The sequence below is a fragment of the Mytilus edulis genome, chromosome 5 (genome assembly GCF_963676685.1).
Source record: "Mytilus edulis chromosome 5, xbMytEdul2.2, whole genome shotgun sequence".
NCBI lineage: Eukaryota > Metazoa > Mollusca > Bivalvia > Mytilida > Mytilidae > Mytilus > Mytilus edulis.
In genome coordinates, this window is record NC_092348.1 from 38,397,784 (window position 1) to 38,415,255 (window position 17,472).

Here is a 17,472-nt window from a genome sequence, read left to right on the forward strand (position 1 = left end):
AAATTGTTTTTGAGATACAGCGAGACATGTGAAAAATACAAACCCCTTGTTTAAGTTGTAAAGTCCCGTAACTCAAAAAGTTTAAATCCTATTATCACCAAAAAGTATACAGACCGTTTTGACCATCATACGAACCAACTATGTTAAGTTTCGTGAAATTTGGATAAGCGGTTCTCAAGTTACGGTGCGACATGTGAACGCCGGACAGACAAAATTATCATATTTTGGTTCGTATGATGGTCAAAACGATCTGTATACTTTTTGGTGATAATAGGATTTAAACTTTTTGAGTTACGGGACTTTACAACTTAAACAAGGGGTTTGTATTTTGAATCATCACCAAAAAGGGGTTTGTATTTTGAATCATCACCAAAAAGTATACGATGGTCAAATTTTTGACGGGCGTATAAAAATTATGATCTTACGATAAGCTATCGTATATCTATAGATAACAGACAATATCTGAAAACATTGTCAAACCAAAAGCAACACTCAGTCGAAAGAAACGTATAACATTTGGGGATCCATAATTTCTTTAAAAAAGTCAGATGATCAAATGTGTAACATTAACAATACTCTCTCCCTCATAATGGAAGGGAGCACTGTCCCTTCTAAATCCCCCAGCAAAAATGTGTGTAACTGATTTTATTCTGATCTGTTGTTTGTCTTTTGTCTTTTTCGTATTTTGCCCTGGCGTAATTTATGACATATGAAAGTGAATTTTCCTTTAGTGTCTTTCGCCTCTCTTTAATTATAATAATATATATATATTTTTTTTAAATAAAGAGACAACAATTAAAAAATGTTTTAATAATCACAACACTTGAATAAAACTACAAATGTTAATATCTGGAAAATTATATAAATACATATAAAATATCAACAAGAAATTATCACATGGACGGAATAAAACAAATGTAACCAAATTAAATGGACGGACGAAATTTATCGTTTTAAAATGCCACTTTAAAAGTAATGTTCGAAAGTGTGAAAAATGTTATGTAACAGATTTGAATTATACATTTCTAACTTATGTTAACTCAAACAATAGTTTGATGAACATTTGTAAAATATAAATAATAACACATGTTTCTCATGAAAAAGTCCATGATGTACAAATGGCGTCACTAAATTGTGTGCCATGGTATAGCCATTAGGAACAATACACTCTACATTGCTCTATAAAGTTCCGATAGTGAAAATAAAAAGGCATAAACTAAAACAACAGAATTGCGATCGATGTTGCAATCGTTCCCTTATTATCCATCATTAGAAAATCTTTGTAGACCAAAATCCGAAATGAAATATATATAGTGTAATGTGTCAGGTTTTCACTATTTTCAAGTAAGGAGAAAATAGTTTAATGAAAATTGACAAAATTTAAAATATTCTTAAACCAACGAAAAGGTCTAACTTACACGCCTTGGATACGATTTTCTGATTTGTAAAGTGTTAACACGTGAGAGAATGGGACAAACTCAAGCATACTTTAGAAAAATTGAAATTTACCACACCGTAAGAAAGGGTTGTCAAATATCTGAAATCTTACCCCGGCGTGTTAAATACAAATACATTAACATCAGTTAATATAAATAACTATAAACAAATCTGAAATATGGACAAATATTTTGATGGAATTCCATTGTTTTTTTTAAGATCCATCAAAAGATATCGGTTTCATTATTTGATGTCTCTTATAGAGATTGTCATAGCACATAAGGAAGTTATGAAAATACTTTCAATACTAATAGCTCCGTTTTATGTCACAATTTAAGTTTAAATACAGTAGCTAATATTCAAGACTCCGATCTACATTTTCAAAATTCATCATGTGAATCGTCCATAGCATCGAACGATTCTTTCTTTGGTTTCCTTTTCTTCCTTCTCCGTCTTTTCTTCTTCACCTCAGCATATTCTGTATACCCTATAGGAGGTAATGCCTGTCTGCCGGGTGTACCACTTCCAGATGGCTTAGAAATCAAAGGCACACTTTTGAATGTTGAAGCATACATATTCAGTTCTTCCTCATGAAAAGGCGTTTTACCGGCCTCCTTTTCATCTGGTTCAATCCTGTATTGAATATTATAGAATGCTAAATTGTTAAATACAATAACATGAATAATGGATGCATTGATATCTTGTTATAACGTTAATGCTGACGATGATGAATTATTGGATATTTGTGTTTAAAGGTTATATGTTAATGTGAGCCAAAATTTGTTCCTGTGATAAAAGTTCCAGTGCAACTAATATCACATGAAATATGTTCTGGGAGAACTTTTTTCACAGATGATTTTTATATAATTTGTTCCATCGCCATAAAATAAGTTCACCCCTTACCTGGTGAAATAACTTATTTCAAATAAGTACCGAGTTGGTGAAATTTGTTCCGTACCTAATGAAATAAGTTCCAGGTGTAGACGAAACGCGCGTCTGGCGTACTAAATTATAATCCTGGTACTTTTGATAACTAATTATAATATTTGTTCCTTACCTGGTGAAATAAGTTCTGGGTTTGTGAGATTTAAGAGATAACTGTATTGTATTTGGAGTTGTAAGGACGTCCATCGGTAGTTTTACTGTCGCAAATTTAGTTTACCTGGGGACGCGTAAAAACAAAAAAGTTATGGCTTTCTTTCAAAAGAGAAAATACGTCCACAAATCCGAATATTGAGCAAATATACAAAATTTCGACCTCGTTTAACTCAAAAAGTAGCACATGAAGGTACATTTTTTATTACATATTTGATTTAATCAGGTAAAAAATAGTCTATGCAAATTTTCATCAACTTAAATACAGGATCAAAACCGTATCGTATGCCCTTAAATCAATCCTCTTATAAGATGTCATGAACTTACACTGGCTGATCAGAGGTCTCGTAAGGACGCCATGATTTAACTCTAAAATGTTCTTCTGGAACTGGACTAGTACTACAAAATATCAAACAATAAACTAAACTATAAGAATGTTAACAGTTATGAAGGACTAACCCCAAATGGTAAGTCATAAGGCAGTGGCGGATCCAGGGGGGGGGGGGGGGGGGTTCCGGGGGTGCGCACCCCCCTTTATTTTTGCCGATCAATGCATTTGTATCGGGACATATGTTTTGCACCCCCCCCTTTGCCCTCCAGGGCCTGGGTTAGCACCCCCCTTTCGAAAATTCCTGCATCCGCCCCTGCAAGGTTTTCATTTTCATATTTCAAAACAAATGATTCAATTTGAAAAAAAACTAGTATTATGACAAGACACCAATTGCAGGACCGACCACTAGTCTTTCTGAGATAACCAAAATCACATATGATCACAGAAAGTTTAGGGCGCCAAATACGTTAAAAATGATAAAGTACAGAACAACAAATAGATCTGGATGGAATTGCATATTGTAGTCAGATTAACAGTCAAAACTTAAATTGTGTTCTACAATTACAAATTAAAAAAAAAATGATTGATAAATAAATAAAGAATGTAAGACCTTCTTCTAATATAAACGAAAACCAATATATCATAGAATACTTCCGGACGCCTCTAATTTTTGGTTATCAGTATTCTTTGATTCACGACAATTCTTTTAATAAACATATATCTTTATGAGCTGCATGTTACAAATATCAAATTGTTAGTCAATAAAGTTATAACAACTATAATAACAAAATAACACGTTTTAGTTTAAATTAAATAATAAAAATGTTTCACCTCGCAATCAAGCCACCAGCATTACTTTTGTTGCCAATTTTATTGATTCTTTTTGTTTGTATATAACAACAAAACGCTAGATATAAGGCAGACAATACTATTCCAGGAATAAGCGCCACTCCTGTTAAGCCTATTGTAGCTCCTGAAATATAGCAAAATGAAAAAAAAATAATAAATACTAGAACACACCCATGATATCGCGGGTCCGTGACTGAATTAAAGTATATAACTATGCGCAAGCCTTATTTTAGTATTAGTATTGTCATCTGATAAAGTCACGCCGATTATAAGATACACAGTTTTCTCTGCTTTCAAATCTTTCTGTTTGAACCCGTCGAACTGGAACTTATCAATTATTGGTAATATTAATTATTTGGAAAACAAAAGGTCCTGGAATGGAGTATTTTTTAATCAACAGCATTGTCCTATATTAGTTATAAAGTTGAATTCTTTCATTCGCTGTTTTACGTCATGCCCGCTAACAAATTGAAAACTGTACCTACGCCTTATTTTTAGTCACAGATGTTTAGTATTCGTATTGTTATATTAGAAAATCTTACTGATTAAGATACTACCGTTGAATAGGTAACATTTTGACAATTTAGTAGTGTCAACCCTGTGATTATGACCCTTGTATATAGCATATTAATACTGAGTACACCGTTTGGTGGTGCGCCTTTCAGATGCGGGACGTACAGATAAGGTAATAGGTAACAGGTGAATATACTATTGGTATCGGTATCGGACTCTACCCGGAACTTCTTAATTATTGGCAATATTAATTACGTGAAAAACAAAAGGGCCTGGAGTGGTGTAATTTTTAGGCTGACAAATTGGACCTCGTTATTTTAGTATTATAGATTAACTGTGGCTAACTTGTCTATAAAACTGTTTTACACAACTACTGATGAGGTAACTGGTTGCTAATTTTGATTTGTATGAATAATCTATATTCATATTTTGTTGTGATTGACCATTTTCTGAAAGCGAAGATGTTTTTCTGAAGAATAGTGGTTATCTGTGTTTACATCATCATAGTACAGTATATTTCATTAACTAAAAATTTTCTTTTCCTCTTTTGAAAATCTGATGAGTAAGAAGCAGATATGAAACAATATGAAAGCAGTATCCACACGATAGGAATAAAAAATAAATATTGCAATATTTTACCCTAAATCATCCAATTTAGAGACAAAAATTATCGAAATGTGCATCTGGTGCAATATAGTTGGTACCGTTAATATTAAAATTACAAGTTACCGTCTCGAAGTAATTGTCCAATAACTCTACGATTTAAGACAATGGGTTGAATGTGCATGTATGCTTTCTCACAATTATATTGAATATTTCTTGTCACCAAATACATAGTTCCCATTTCAAATTTCCTTTCTATTATGGAGCTGGACAATTTTTTATGAATGAAAAGTACATTCGAAATTACGTTAAAAGATGTTTAATTACACTCTCCCATTGCAATTGATTGGTCCTTATTTAACAAATCCTGCTTTTGACGTGCATTAATCACGTAGATGTGAAAAGGTAAAGTCCCGATGAACTCCATTTACAACAAAAACACAACAAGGCTACTGTTTTATCAGTTTATGATCTATTAAAATACGTTTTTGACAGCACCCTTATTTCATCCTAATATAACATCAAGAAGGATGAAATAAAATATGATAATTGATTCTCAAAAAGAAAAATACTAATCAAGTTAAAAACAATCCTTCTTATTTAAATTATTATTACATGAAAATCATACTAAGAACCGAACAACTGTGTTTTGTGGTAATAAGTAATGTGTATAAGTTTCAGTCTTGCATCAAATTTAACCTTTGAGATGAATCATGTGATACCGCAATGCATTATAAAATTCATACTGCTGACCCTTGCAAGACACAGACGTATACTCCCTCTGTTTTCATTGGGCGGTTTGCTCAATTTTTTTTTTCTGTGTTTTATGGTCTGACCTCTTCTTGGACAGTTCGTGTGTTTAGTCATTGTAATGTCTTTTGTCATGAAATAAAACGCTCATCAACCCGAAGATTGTCATCACTCATTTACAAAGTGAAAAAAGACATGATAAATATTTTGCCAAACATGTCGCTTAAGTCTGGTTATACATTTAAAACACAAATGTATGGTATGAGCAAAATTGCAGAATTTATTGGCGACCTGCAACCAAACATATACAAAAATTCTCATTAAGATCATCATAATTCAATTTTAGACTTAAAGTACCTGTTACGTCATCTGCACAATTTGTAACAGTCACTATTCCAGCAAGGGCACATGATGTTACAACTGACATGAAGATCTCTATTGCTATGATGAAAATTTTCTCTGAGATTTTCCACTGTCTGACGTTACCTTAGTTTTTAAAATAAAATAATTTGTTAGAATAAAGATTTGATACAGACTATTTTTTTCACAAGGTAGAACAAGTAAACACATTGTTTATAAATAATTCTTACCTTAACATTCTGAAATACTGCTACAAAGTTGATTAAAAAATTAGCGCACATTTTATTATCATTTATAAGTTTTACGGGGCGCTAGGTTCGAGATAGATACCACATCTAAAATATGATTTTTTTGTTCAATCATTAAGGAAATAATTATTCGTTTTAGCAGCCAGTAGGGGTCATTTTTGTCAAAATAAACTAAGAAACATTAAATATGAATTATTCACTTGCAAGTGAATAATTCGACCTCATTGCATCCGTATTCATGTGAACTTTAATTTAACCCATCAGATAGAGACTGATAACGCATGAGTTTCGCGTGTTGAACTATTTAAAGGGAACAAAATATACAATATACCAGCACGTGCGGTCAGGAGATCGTGTGCGTTTAATTGAATGACATGTTACTCAAGGGTAAAGACTTGGCAGTCAGGGTTCCGTGGTACTTTTTGATAAAAATATCTTTCCAGTGACAGAAAAGTTTTACAATAACAATTATTACCATGTAACCTTATTAATTTTCTATGATAAAAACATACGCACACGTAGTAATTGATCAATACTATAAAGTTATATGAATCGTTTTCATTGAAGAGATAGTATAAAAATCAATATGCTCTTAATTATGAGTTTGTTTATTATGTTCACAATAATTTCATAATGATTGAATTTTCACTCATAAAATTATGTGAGTTATAAATATCATAACTTTGACCGTTATAAATGAGAAATATACTAAAAACATGCATCCAAGACCGGTCAATACTTACCAACAAAAGAACTCATTCTGTCTGGTACAAAGGTGCATATAAGGATGGAACAGGCGGTTAACAGCCCTATACCGATGCATGCAAACATCATCAAAAAGCTAAATGTTTTTACACAAGACAGAATATTAGTTTCACTTGTTGACTGGCCTGTTCCCGGCTCACCAGGAAAACCTGTTGAAAAATAATCAAAATATCAAAGCATGATAAGCCCTCAACAGAAAAGTAAGATAAAAGTAATCCAAATTGTATAAGGAAAGATGTAATTATGTACATGTTATTCTGTTACAAGTATGTCAAACCGAAAACATGGTATGATGAATGGTTTAATAAACAGTTTTAAATTAACCGTAACTTTGAAAAATTATAACTCATTACAATATTTGGTTCCGTTTAATTCATCTTGTATTTTTATATCTTTTATTTCGTAATTGTTTTTTCCAACGATGTTTATGTACTCTGTTATCTGTTTGATTACGTATTGGATGTTCTAATATGAGTATCATTCTAATATATTAGTCTACTAGGGAATTGATGCCACTGCTGACCTGTACAAACGCTTTTAATACATTTCGACTAATAGCAGAATGATACTATATTAATCTAAATGATATTGTTCCCGATAGTTTAAGTTTAAAAACAATGTAAGTTAAACTATATCCGCTTCGAGAGAGAAGAAATAGTATGTTTCAATTCTCTCTCCCTGAAAGCTTTTTCATCCGACCATTCCATAAAATATACTTATGTATGTAGATGTTGCTGCCATTCTTGCAAATGCAGCTAATTAGAGCGCCCGGAAATTTGATATCAAGCTTAATGTGAATATACTGTGCCTTGCGATGCGTTTTTGCATCCATCTTTACACAAAGTACAGCTTCAATTTTACAAAATACTTCTAAAGAGTGTATCATTAGAGAACAAAATTTTTGTTGTCTTATTTCAAATAGATAAATGAAGTTGTCACTTTGTGTATAATTGTCTGGTACTAAATGACTTTTTAAACATATATAAACAGTAAAAATCTAACCGGGTCGACCTGAAATAAACCTTTACCTAATTCTTTAACAACAAGTTCTATTGAGCGGCCTCTTCCAACACCAAGAATATTCACAGCAAAGCAGGTATAACTGCCACTGTCACCTACTGCTGCCTCGCGGATTGTCAAAGATGGCGAGTCTGCTGTGCTTCCACTATACCGGTCTGTGAAGCTAAAGGGTTGCAAGATCTTTAACTGCCCAGTCTTAATAAACTGCCAATAAACAATTGTTGCATAGCTTTTCTCAGTAACAGGACATTCTAGATTTACAATATCACCTGCTGTGTGTTGCAGAGTAGAACTGGTACTAAATATCAAAGGTAAATCTGGAATAAGAATCTTAATATGAATCATTATAAACTACATTAAAATAAAACATTACAATTATGAATTACTATAATAATTAAAACAATATAAATGGAATAATTCATGTGAATATACTATGCAATGAGATGCGTTGACTGGGTGTATTATGCCCATGTTTTGTCATGAAACTCTTACTTCATTGTAAAATCAAACAGTTTTCGTCTATTTCTTTATTTCTGCATTTAATGTTTGATATTGAGTGTATATGGATGTACATCTAATTATCTGTCTGTTTGAACCACATATTTTTTGAATACTTTTGGCGAAAAAACGATCCTTTCACATATTTAGGAAACCACTATCAAAAAACAATAATTTACCAAGAACAAATGAAATCATGTTCTGTACAATCTCAATTATACGCCACTTGTTTTCCATTCGTTCGATGTATTTGAGATGTTTGATTTTACCATTTGATAAAGGACTTTCATTTAATAAATTAAAAAGTTTTATGTTTTATAGCATAGATAGCTGAGTGGCTCATGCAACTTTCATGCAATAATTTCACAGGAGCAGGGATTCGTGTAAATTTGCAGATCAAACATTGTTGAACTGAATGTAAGACATATTATATATAGTTAACCCAAACAAATCCAATTATCTGATTGTAAATTTTGTCATGATTGTCTTTTTGTTTGTTGTTATCTCATATCCTTTAAAATCTTCAAACACAGACGTAATACAAATAAAATACATCTTCACCATCAGTAAAATAGACAATTTTACCTCTAATTTTTGCAACAATATCTACAAAGACTGCAGCACTTGAACCAGAACCTATATCATTGACAGCTACGCATGTATATTGCCCCTCATCTGAAAATTCTGCATAGGTAATAGTCAAAGATGGGACTAAAAGTGAACTTCCGCTATACCTGTCATCAGTACTATTTCCATGTAAAGTTTTTATCACCCCTGATGAATTGTGTATCCAGTAAACATTATTTATTTTAATAGTTGATTCAACGATACATTCTATGGTAAAAGAGTCTTCATTTTCGACGATGTAAGATGGTTTTAGAATAACAACGCTTGGAACATCAGACACTGCAAAAATATATAATGTTTGATATATAATCCGTGAGCTTAATAAAGTAACAGAACAATAACATGTTTTATCATGGTTCCCACTGTCTATATCACTTTACTCAGCCCTTCATCAAATTGCATATCAGAGCTTTGTGGCGTTAAATAAGTTTTTTCTACCTAACGTTGACCCTAAACTTATTAGTCATCTTCCAGTTTGTTGGTTAAACAAAGAAAAAAAAACCACTTGTTTTCTATCATGCAAAATACATATAATACAATAAGATAAAATGGATAAATCAGTTATAAAATAATCATTTTGTAAAACATGAAGCCTTTGGAACTCGTTTGCTGAGCACAATGTTTAATATTCATCAGTATAATTACATATTAATAGTTCAATACATGTAACTATAACGTACACACGAGAATAATATGCAACTCAATATTTTTGAACATATTTCATATACCATCGAAGGTTGACAAAAAGCCCAATAATTATTTGATGATTCGACATGCTTTCAACATTTAAGGGCATCGCAAACTCGATATGTTCCAAAGTTACGTATTAGATACGAAAATTGACATGAACTCAATTTTGTGCATATAAGATCGTGCAGTACATAAACTTACTTAGGTAAATTACACCATAATTGTTATCTTTTTGGATTTTTCAAATATTAAAATCTTTAACCAGCAGAGAATGAAAAATCATATTTACTAAAGATGTGAGTTTATTGATAATTATAATTAGTTAGCTTATGTAATTTTCAGGGTTGACCAAGGATATTATGTGTTTATTATGTATAAGCGGGCACCTACCGCAGTATATTTCCTGCTGTGTGGAAACAGTGGTCGTTCCATTAGAACATATATCCATAGATGACAGCAGGGAACCAGATCTTTGACCTACAGTACTGGTTTCAGAGCCGCAGTTTAGTGTACTGGTATATGTAAATAATGACCGTGCTGTAATTCTGTTTTCAAGCAGAATTCTGCATAAATCTCTGTCAGTTTTACCAACGGTATTGAACTGTGTTCGAACTGTGAAAACAGTGTCTATCTGTAGGTTAAAGAAACCCAAAAATTTCGAGTAAGATGTCATCAGAGAATATGGTTACATTTATAAGTGTGTATGTGTGAATGTGGATGTTCCACTTAGTGAATAAAATAACTGGTAACTCAACCAAATCTTATCAAGCAATGATTTCAATAATTCAAAGTACTTAATAAAGTAAAAATCATTATTTTCCTTTGTCAAGTTAAATTTATTTAAAACCTGTGGATTGGTAAACTAATTCCACACTATGAAATGTAAAATGTTATAAATTAACTACACTTCAGCGAGAGATAACTGAAGGTAAACATATTATTTCAACCATAGACAGGTGTCACATGTGTCAATCAAAGATATTCTAAATCGTAATTTGTATGTCTGTAGAGTAGAAATCAAATTAATCTGAAACTATCAACGATCTACAATTCATATAAAATGGAAATTGGCATGACAAAACTATGAGGCTCTTTTTCCTTAAGATTATTTTATAAAAGAATACACTTGACTGTTTTAAACGGTAAATGACTTATATCTATACTTAAAGTGCTCTATGCATTGTTTTGTGTACTCTTGTTTGTCTGTTGGTATTGTTCTTTTTCACAATGGCGTTGTCGTTTTGTTTTTTGACTTATGTGTTTTAATTTACCGTTGGTATCTTTTGCCTCCTTTTATCCTAAGAGCACCTCCTAAAACAAAATATTCCTATACCTTATATCAAGTAACTTTAATCTGTTTGAATGTGTAAACATTTGACGTTTGTATCAATAAAACAATGTATTGAAGGACAACATCCCCTTTCGCATTACTTACTGTAAATCCAGATGTTTGTGATTGCATGTCAGCTATCTCCAATACAATACCAGTTTTAAAGATACTATTGTGACATACATTCGTAGCCTCTTGTCCAAAAGCAGATTTTAAGTTTTCCAATATTTGCTCGTGACTTGTAAGGCAATATTTCGCAATAGCACTCAAATTGTATCTCACTTGAAGTCTATATTCTGTTATGGGTAAAAAATATGCTACAAAAAGAATAGAATATAATAAATTAGGCTTTGAAGAATGACACCAACAGTAATGCAAATTAAAAAAAAAATAATCTGATAGTATAACAATATGATAGTTCTCAGATTATTGTTATTTTGTATTTTTACGTCTTCCAATTTTTTCTATTCTAGTTAAATTATGTATAGATTTAAGCAACAATGTCTTGACATCCTCAAAATTAAACCGATTAGATGATGATTAATTTATATCTGTAGAACACATAGTAAGCAAACAATGTCGGATTTCATTCATACATTTCAATATATACTTCAAATATCCTATTGTGACACAAATATTTGTTTGTTTACAAGTGTATGGCACATTCTGGAACTCAATTATTATAGAATTGTTTAAGAAAAAAAATATGGCAATTTAAAAACTTGAAAGAACATCAAATTGTCGATCATTGATAATCAGTGTCCAGTTTACAATAATACATGCTTACATATACCTTTATTAATGCTAATAACTATGTATTTCTTTTAGCGAACGATCCCTTTGATACAGACAGATATGTATTCTAAAAGCGATTGTCATGAATGCATATTGACCCTATTGACAATCTCGTTTTCGAAAGTGGTAGTAAGTCTGTCTGTGTTTAGAGATGGTCGATCGACATATAAATAATAATTTGATGTCATATGTTACAAAATACCTTATTCCGATCTAATTGTTTTTTTATGTTACCTAAACAGCCTTTTGGTGGAAGGGGTGGACTCCATACATTATTTTCACACCGGAAGTTCACTGTTAAATTTCCATCTCTTGTCACATATCCACCATCACACAAAACAGTGCACAAAAGAAATGAGTTATCGCTACATGTCACATCACCGTTACTGATCATGGGAAACACATTAGATGCGCAGATTTCTTCTGTGAAAAGTAGAACAATGTAATTAGATAATGTTTTCTTTGCGTGTTTCAGATATAGATATCATGGATCACCAGGAACTGCCTGAATACAATGAATTGCTATTTGTTAAATTGTCTAAACCATCTAGAATATCAAATTAAAATTCCGTTATAAAAATGCGTGTGTATGTTATAAGTTGTTGAGTTTTTAAGGGCAATGTTTTTTTTTTAATATTTTCGTTAAGATTTCAAAGGGATTCGACTATTTACATTACTGCAATAGTAAAATGTTCAGTTTTTACTATTCATGCATTCAATTGCTAAGGAAATAGATCTATGGTCTGTGTATAGAATAATACATGTATCTGTATGACCACATGACAAATATTAAAAAGGTTGGAAGAGACTTATGTCGAAATGTCATAAACACAAATTATGTTATCATTACCTGTTATGCATTTTACCCTGTAGTTAAATTACACTTTTAACTTTGATATGCATTGTACATTTCTTTTTATTTTGAGAGACTGGACACTTTAAATATCTAAATGACATCAAGTTATGTGTCTCTCAGAACTTCGATCATTGTCTATAATTTTGATAACCAACAATCGTTTTGCAAATTCGAATTTGCTAAATATATATAGAACAAGGCACACAAACAACAAAGTGTATCAAAATGAACAACCGAATTAAATTAAACACAATTCATGCTAAAATTATATTTTAGGAACGGAAAACCTTAAAAAACACAGAAAATCGAAGTATATAAATATTTGGTTGACATCTAGGGAATACAGATTCTAGTAGTAGAATATAATAAAAACAATGTTGCAATAATTTTATATATTCTTTAATATTTCAGTTGGAAATACAACTAATTTAGTTTACATTTCTTGTTAGCTAGATCATGTACTATTTCTAGACCAAACGCAGATAATTCGATGATAATATTGAAACAGCGAGCTAATATATGGTTATGTTTTTTTTTATTACTATCAATAACAATATATTGTGTTAAGACGACATTGATGCAGAATAGTTGGTTTGCCACTATCATTTGATAGCTTTAAAATAAAACACAAACCTCCTGTGACATTCAGATGAATGGGGTAACTTTTCCCTGTACCAACCAAGTTTGTCGCCGTACAAACATACCAACCACCATCTATTGCTTCAAGATTGTACAGTGTCAATGAGTGTTGAGACAATGTTCCTCCGCTGTACAATTTATTTGACAATCCTGTTGTGTTTCGTTCCCATGCTACGGAGATAACATCTGGGGAACCGGATGTATTACAGTTCAATGTTATGTTATCGGCGATTGATACATGATATACAGTTGATGATACATAAACGCTAGGAACACCTATAAAGGAAAACAAGAGAAATATTTGTAACTTTCAACATTATCAACTGGATTGAGCATAGGTTCAATTCATAGAAACAGACGCAGGCATGATGCACGTCAATGTAAAACTTGGTAAAATCGTTTCCTGTGCATTGGAATCGATAATATGAATGTATATTACTACTAATGGTTTATCAAATTTGCTGGTAAAATGCAAAGCTCAGAGGACACTATTCATTCTGTTGCCATGACTGTTTATATGTTTTATGACATTTTGGAGGACACTACTAGTGGCTTTTGACACCAAGAACATTAAAGATACCAATTTTGTTGCATCAGACGCGCATTTTGAAAAAAATGTCTCTTCATATATAGTTAGTGATACATCAAAATTTATTCAACACATGTTCAGTATAATAACTTAGAATAGGTAAATACAAAAACATACCTCCAGTGACCGTTAGGGTAGTGACATTACTTCCAGTCCCAAGAAAATTTGTTCCTATACACACATATTTGCCATTATCTTCAAAGTTAATATTCAATAACGTCAGTGATGGTTTAACAATTGTTCCTCCATTGTACTTCGTATGTAAGGAATCGATGTCTTGTAAAGATCCAGAGGCATCAGTTTTCCATGCAACAGCAGTAAGGTTTGGAACTGAAGTTATTTCACATTCCAAGGTAACGTTTTCACCGTAAAGGACGGACAGGGTTGGGTGAATCCGAATTGTTGGGGTTCCTAAATCAAAAAGATTGACGTTTAGTTTGAAAAAAAATATATATATTTGCAATCCATTTTTGACATATAGCTCCTACCGTTTCTACGTTTTTATAAATATTTGACTTTTAAATGATTTTTTGTAGCGTTTATAAGTCTTAAAATGCACTTTTGACAATCGAGGTTTATCAAATGATTTATGTTAGGTTTACGACATCACTTTTGTCCGGTTTTGTTTTGTTGGAATGAAGAAATACTGTGGAAAGTAAGACCTCAATTAGTGATGAATCAATTTGTAATATTGCTTAGTTTTAATTAATTATTGATAAAAATCATATACTAATTATTGGACTTTTTCTCTGTTGCACGGTCTCATTGACACATTCCCCATTTCCATTCTCAATTTTATCAATCTAATTGATGAAAATATAACTACGTAAAAGATTCAGATGAAAAAGAGGAATCAATCCTTGAAAAGCATGCTCTTTTACATGTTTTTATTATTTTGTATCCAAACTAGGTTATATTTGACACTAAGAGAATGACATTCAAAAAGCAACAATTATAGACCCTTTATTAATAATAAATGCTTCTCCGTACTTATACTTCGTTTCAAATTCTTGAGGATTATTTGATATAAAAAATTTAAAAACTACATGTAAGCAAAATAATAAAGGAGCTTTTACCTCCGATGACATGTAGTAATATAGATGCTCCAATTGTAGTACCAGCATCATTTGTTGATCTACACAAATAAACTCCCTTATCACTTAGATCCACTTTATTTATTTGCAAGGAGAACGTGGAATTACCACTAATTTGAAATTTGTTTTCATCAGTGAAAACGTTTTGGAATGTACCAGTTGAATTTCTTGTCCAGGTTGATGTTATAACAGGAGGATAGGCAAATACTGAACACTGAAGTTTAACAGTATCACCTGCTATGACATCGTATTTATCTTGTAAATTGGTAATAACAGGTTTATCTGTAAACAAAGAAAAACAAATAGTCACGACGTCCTTTGAATCTTCTAATTTGACGACGAGATACAAAGAGTTTAAAACCATTCGTTCAACATTTTAATCACACAAATAGATGTCAAACTCATCTTTTTTTATGGAAATTGGTTCCTTTTAAGAGCTTTAAACTTCATGTATATAATCCCTTTTTGAAAAATAAAAATATTATGCTATACATTTTTAGAAATACTAAAGATTTTCTAATCAAAGAATATCTTATCGTAGCTGTTTTAACAAAACCTTTCGGAATTTCGAGTCCTTAATGCTCTTCAACTTTAACTTTATTTAATTTTAAAATATTTTGATTACAGCCTTACTGACGAGTATATTGTAGACGTAACGTTGGTCCGGTGTTCGATTTCGTAATCCTGGTATTTGTTTAGTTTACTTACATAGGAATACTAAAATGCAACCGAAAATCTAAAATTTTCTATCTGTTTTTCTTTATTGAACTTTTAGTCTCATAGGTTTACTAACTTACTTGCTGTTACATTTAAATACACAGGAGCACTAGACGCTTTGCCAGCCAGATTAGTACCAGTGCATATGTACCATCCTTCATCTGCAGTTTTTGCCACCATTATAGTAAGCGAGGGCATATTAGGTAACGAACCACTGAAATCTGGAGTCGTTGCATCAATCGTTTTTAGATTTCCACTATCATTACGGTACCATGTTACTTCTGTGACTGTTGGAACACCAGATATCATACATTGTAACATTATGCTACTACCAAACTGTACTGTATAATATTTTAAACTGACATTCACAACTGGTAAATCTGCAAAATCAAGACAGAGCCGAAATAACACAGGAAAACAAAAAAAAATTACAAATGCTAATTATATCAAAATTTGCAAATCAGATCGTTAACTCATCTTGTTTTACAAGTAATGTCAGCAAAAGAACTGTTAAGATAATAAAAAAATACAAGTTGTGTCACGTAGAACATGCCTTGGGAGAGATTGCATATCAAAATAGTTGTTTCATCAAGTCAAATCTCCCTTATACATGATTCTACATATTTTTACATATATGACCCATACAGAGTATTTCAAAATACTATATCTGTTATTTTGGTAATATTCATAATGTACTTGGAAGCCAATTATTGTATTGGCGATTCTTGGTAAAAGACAGGCCAGTTGTTCATGTATTTAGCTTATCGTTTATCATGTTTTTAACAGAACTCCGTAAATTTAACATGAGGAATATTTATTTGGATTATCAAACAATATGTGCATAACACATTGTGAAGGTACGCTATATGTAACAATATGTCGTCTTGGTCTAAGTTTGAATATATACTTCGTCAAAAGCCTTCGAGTAAAAACCCAAAATGACTAGTATCAATAACATTGGTGATTCTTAGATTGTTGTTGTTGACATATTAAAATTTATTCTCATACTCATACAGTTAATTTTGCATGCTGTCTCCAATTTGATTAAGAAATAACAGAATGTTACCTCCTAGCACAGATAGTGTTGAAATATTACTATTCCCTCTTCCAGCGAAGCTTGTTGCTGTGCATATATATTCACCGCTATCACTAAACCGGGCACCAGTTAAAACTAAATTCGGATTAGATACTGTACTACCATGGTAAATTTCATTATCAATGATTATATCTACAAACGGGTTTCCAATTTTTTTCTGCCATTTAACATTCGATACTAAAAGGTCTGACGTAATGCTACACTCTAATGTTACATTATTACCAAGTATAACAGCGTATGAGCTTTTCGATATTTCTACAATAGGTAAATCTAAAACAAAGAAAAATACTGATAAGTGAACATAAAAGGAATTGTCAGGAATAATATTAAAACGGGTATAGTTTATCGCTCTTCAACCTCTTCATTGTATTCAGTGCTATGAACGTTTTGATTATATAGACGTTTTTATTGATTAATCATTATCATGACAAAGATAACGTTTCAAAATGAACCTTCTGTGCATTAAATCAGCTACAACATATCACAATTGATTGTTCGAAAAAAAAGCACAACATTAAACAAATGCTTAACGTGTAAGCCTAGCAACTAGCATTTTACAAAATGAGTAAC

At 31.6% G+C, this 17,472-nt stretch overlaps 1 protein-coding gene across 1 annotated transcript in view; it reads right to left on the minus strand.

Moving 5' to 3' along the window:
* Positions 1 to 794: 794 nt before the first annotated feature.
* Positions 795 to 17,472, minus strand: part of LOC139523627 (hemicentin-1-like) — a 42,557-nt gene continuing 25,879 nt past the window's right edge. The window contains exons 18-32 of the mRNA XM_071317792.1: positions 16,873 to 17,172; positions 15,887 to 16,186; positions 15,072 to 15,371; positions 14,113 to 14,406; positions 13,401 to 13,682; positions 12,146 to 12,334; positions 11,222 to 11,433; positions 10,177 to 10,417; positions 9,055 to 9,375; positions 7,980 to 8,288; positions 6,930 to 7,100; positions 5,936 to 6,064; positions 3,695 to 3,836; positions 2,860 to 2,931; positions 795 to 2,070 (exon numbers count right to left, since the gene is read on the minus strand). Of these exons, the coding sequence (XP_071173893.1) occupies positions 1,818 to 2,070; positions 2,860 to 2,931; positions 3,695 to 3,836; positions 5,936 to 6,064; positions 6,930 to 7,100; positions 7,980 to 8,288; positions 9,055 to 9,375; positions 10,177 to 10,417; positions 11,222 to 11,433; positions 12,146 to 12,334; positions 13,401 to 13,682; positions 14,113 to 14,406; positions 15,072 to 15,371; positions 15,887 to 16,186; positions 16,873 to 17,172 (3,515 nt within the window). The 3' untranslated portion in view covers positions 795 to 1,817. The remainder of the gene's footprint in view (positions 2,071 to 2,859; positions 2,932 to 3,694; positions 3,837 to 5,935; positions 6,065 to 6,929; positions 7,101 to 7,979; positions 8,289 to 9,054; positions 9,376 to 10,176; positions 10,418 to 11,221; positions 11,434 to 12,145; positions 12,335 to 13,400; positions 13,683 to 14,112; positions 14,407 to 15,071; positions 15,372 to 15,886; positions 16,187 to 16,872; positions 17,173 to 17,472) is intronic.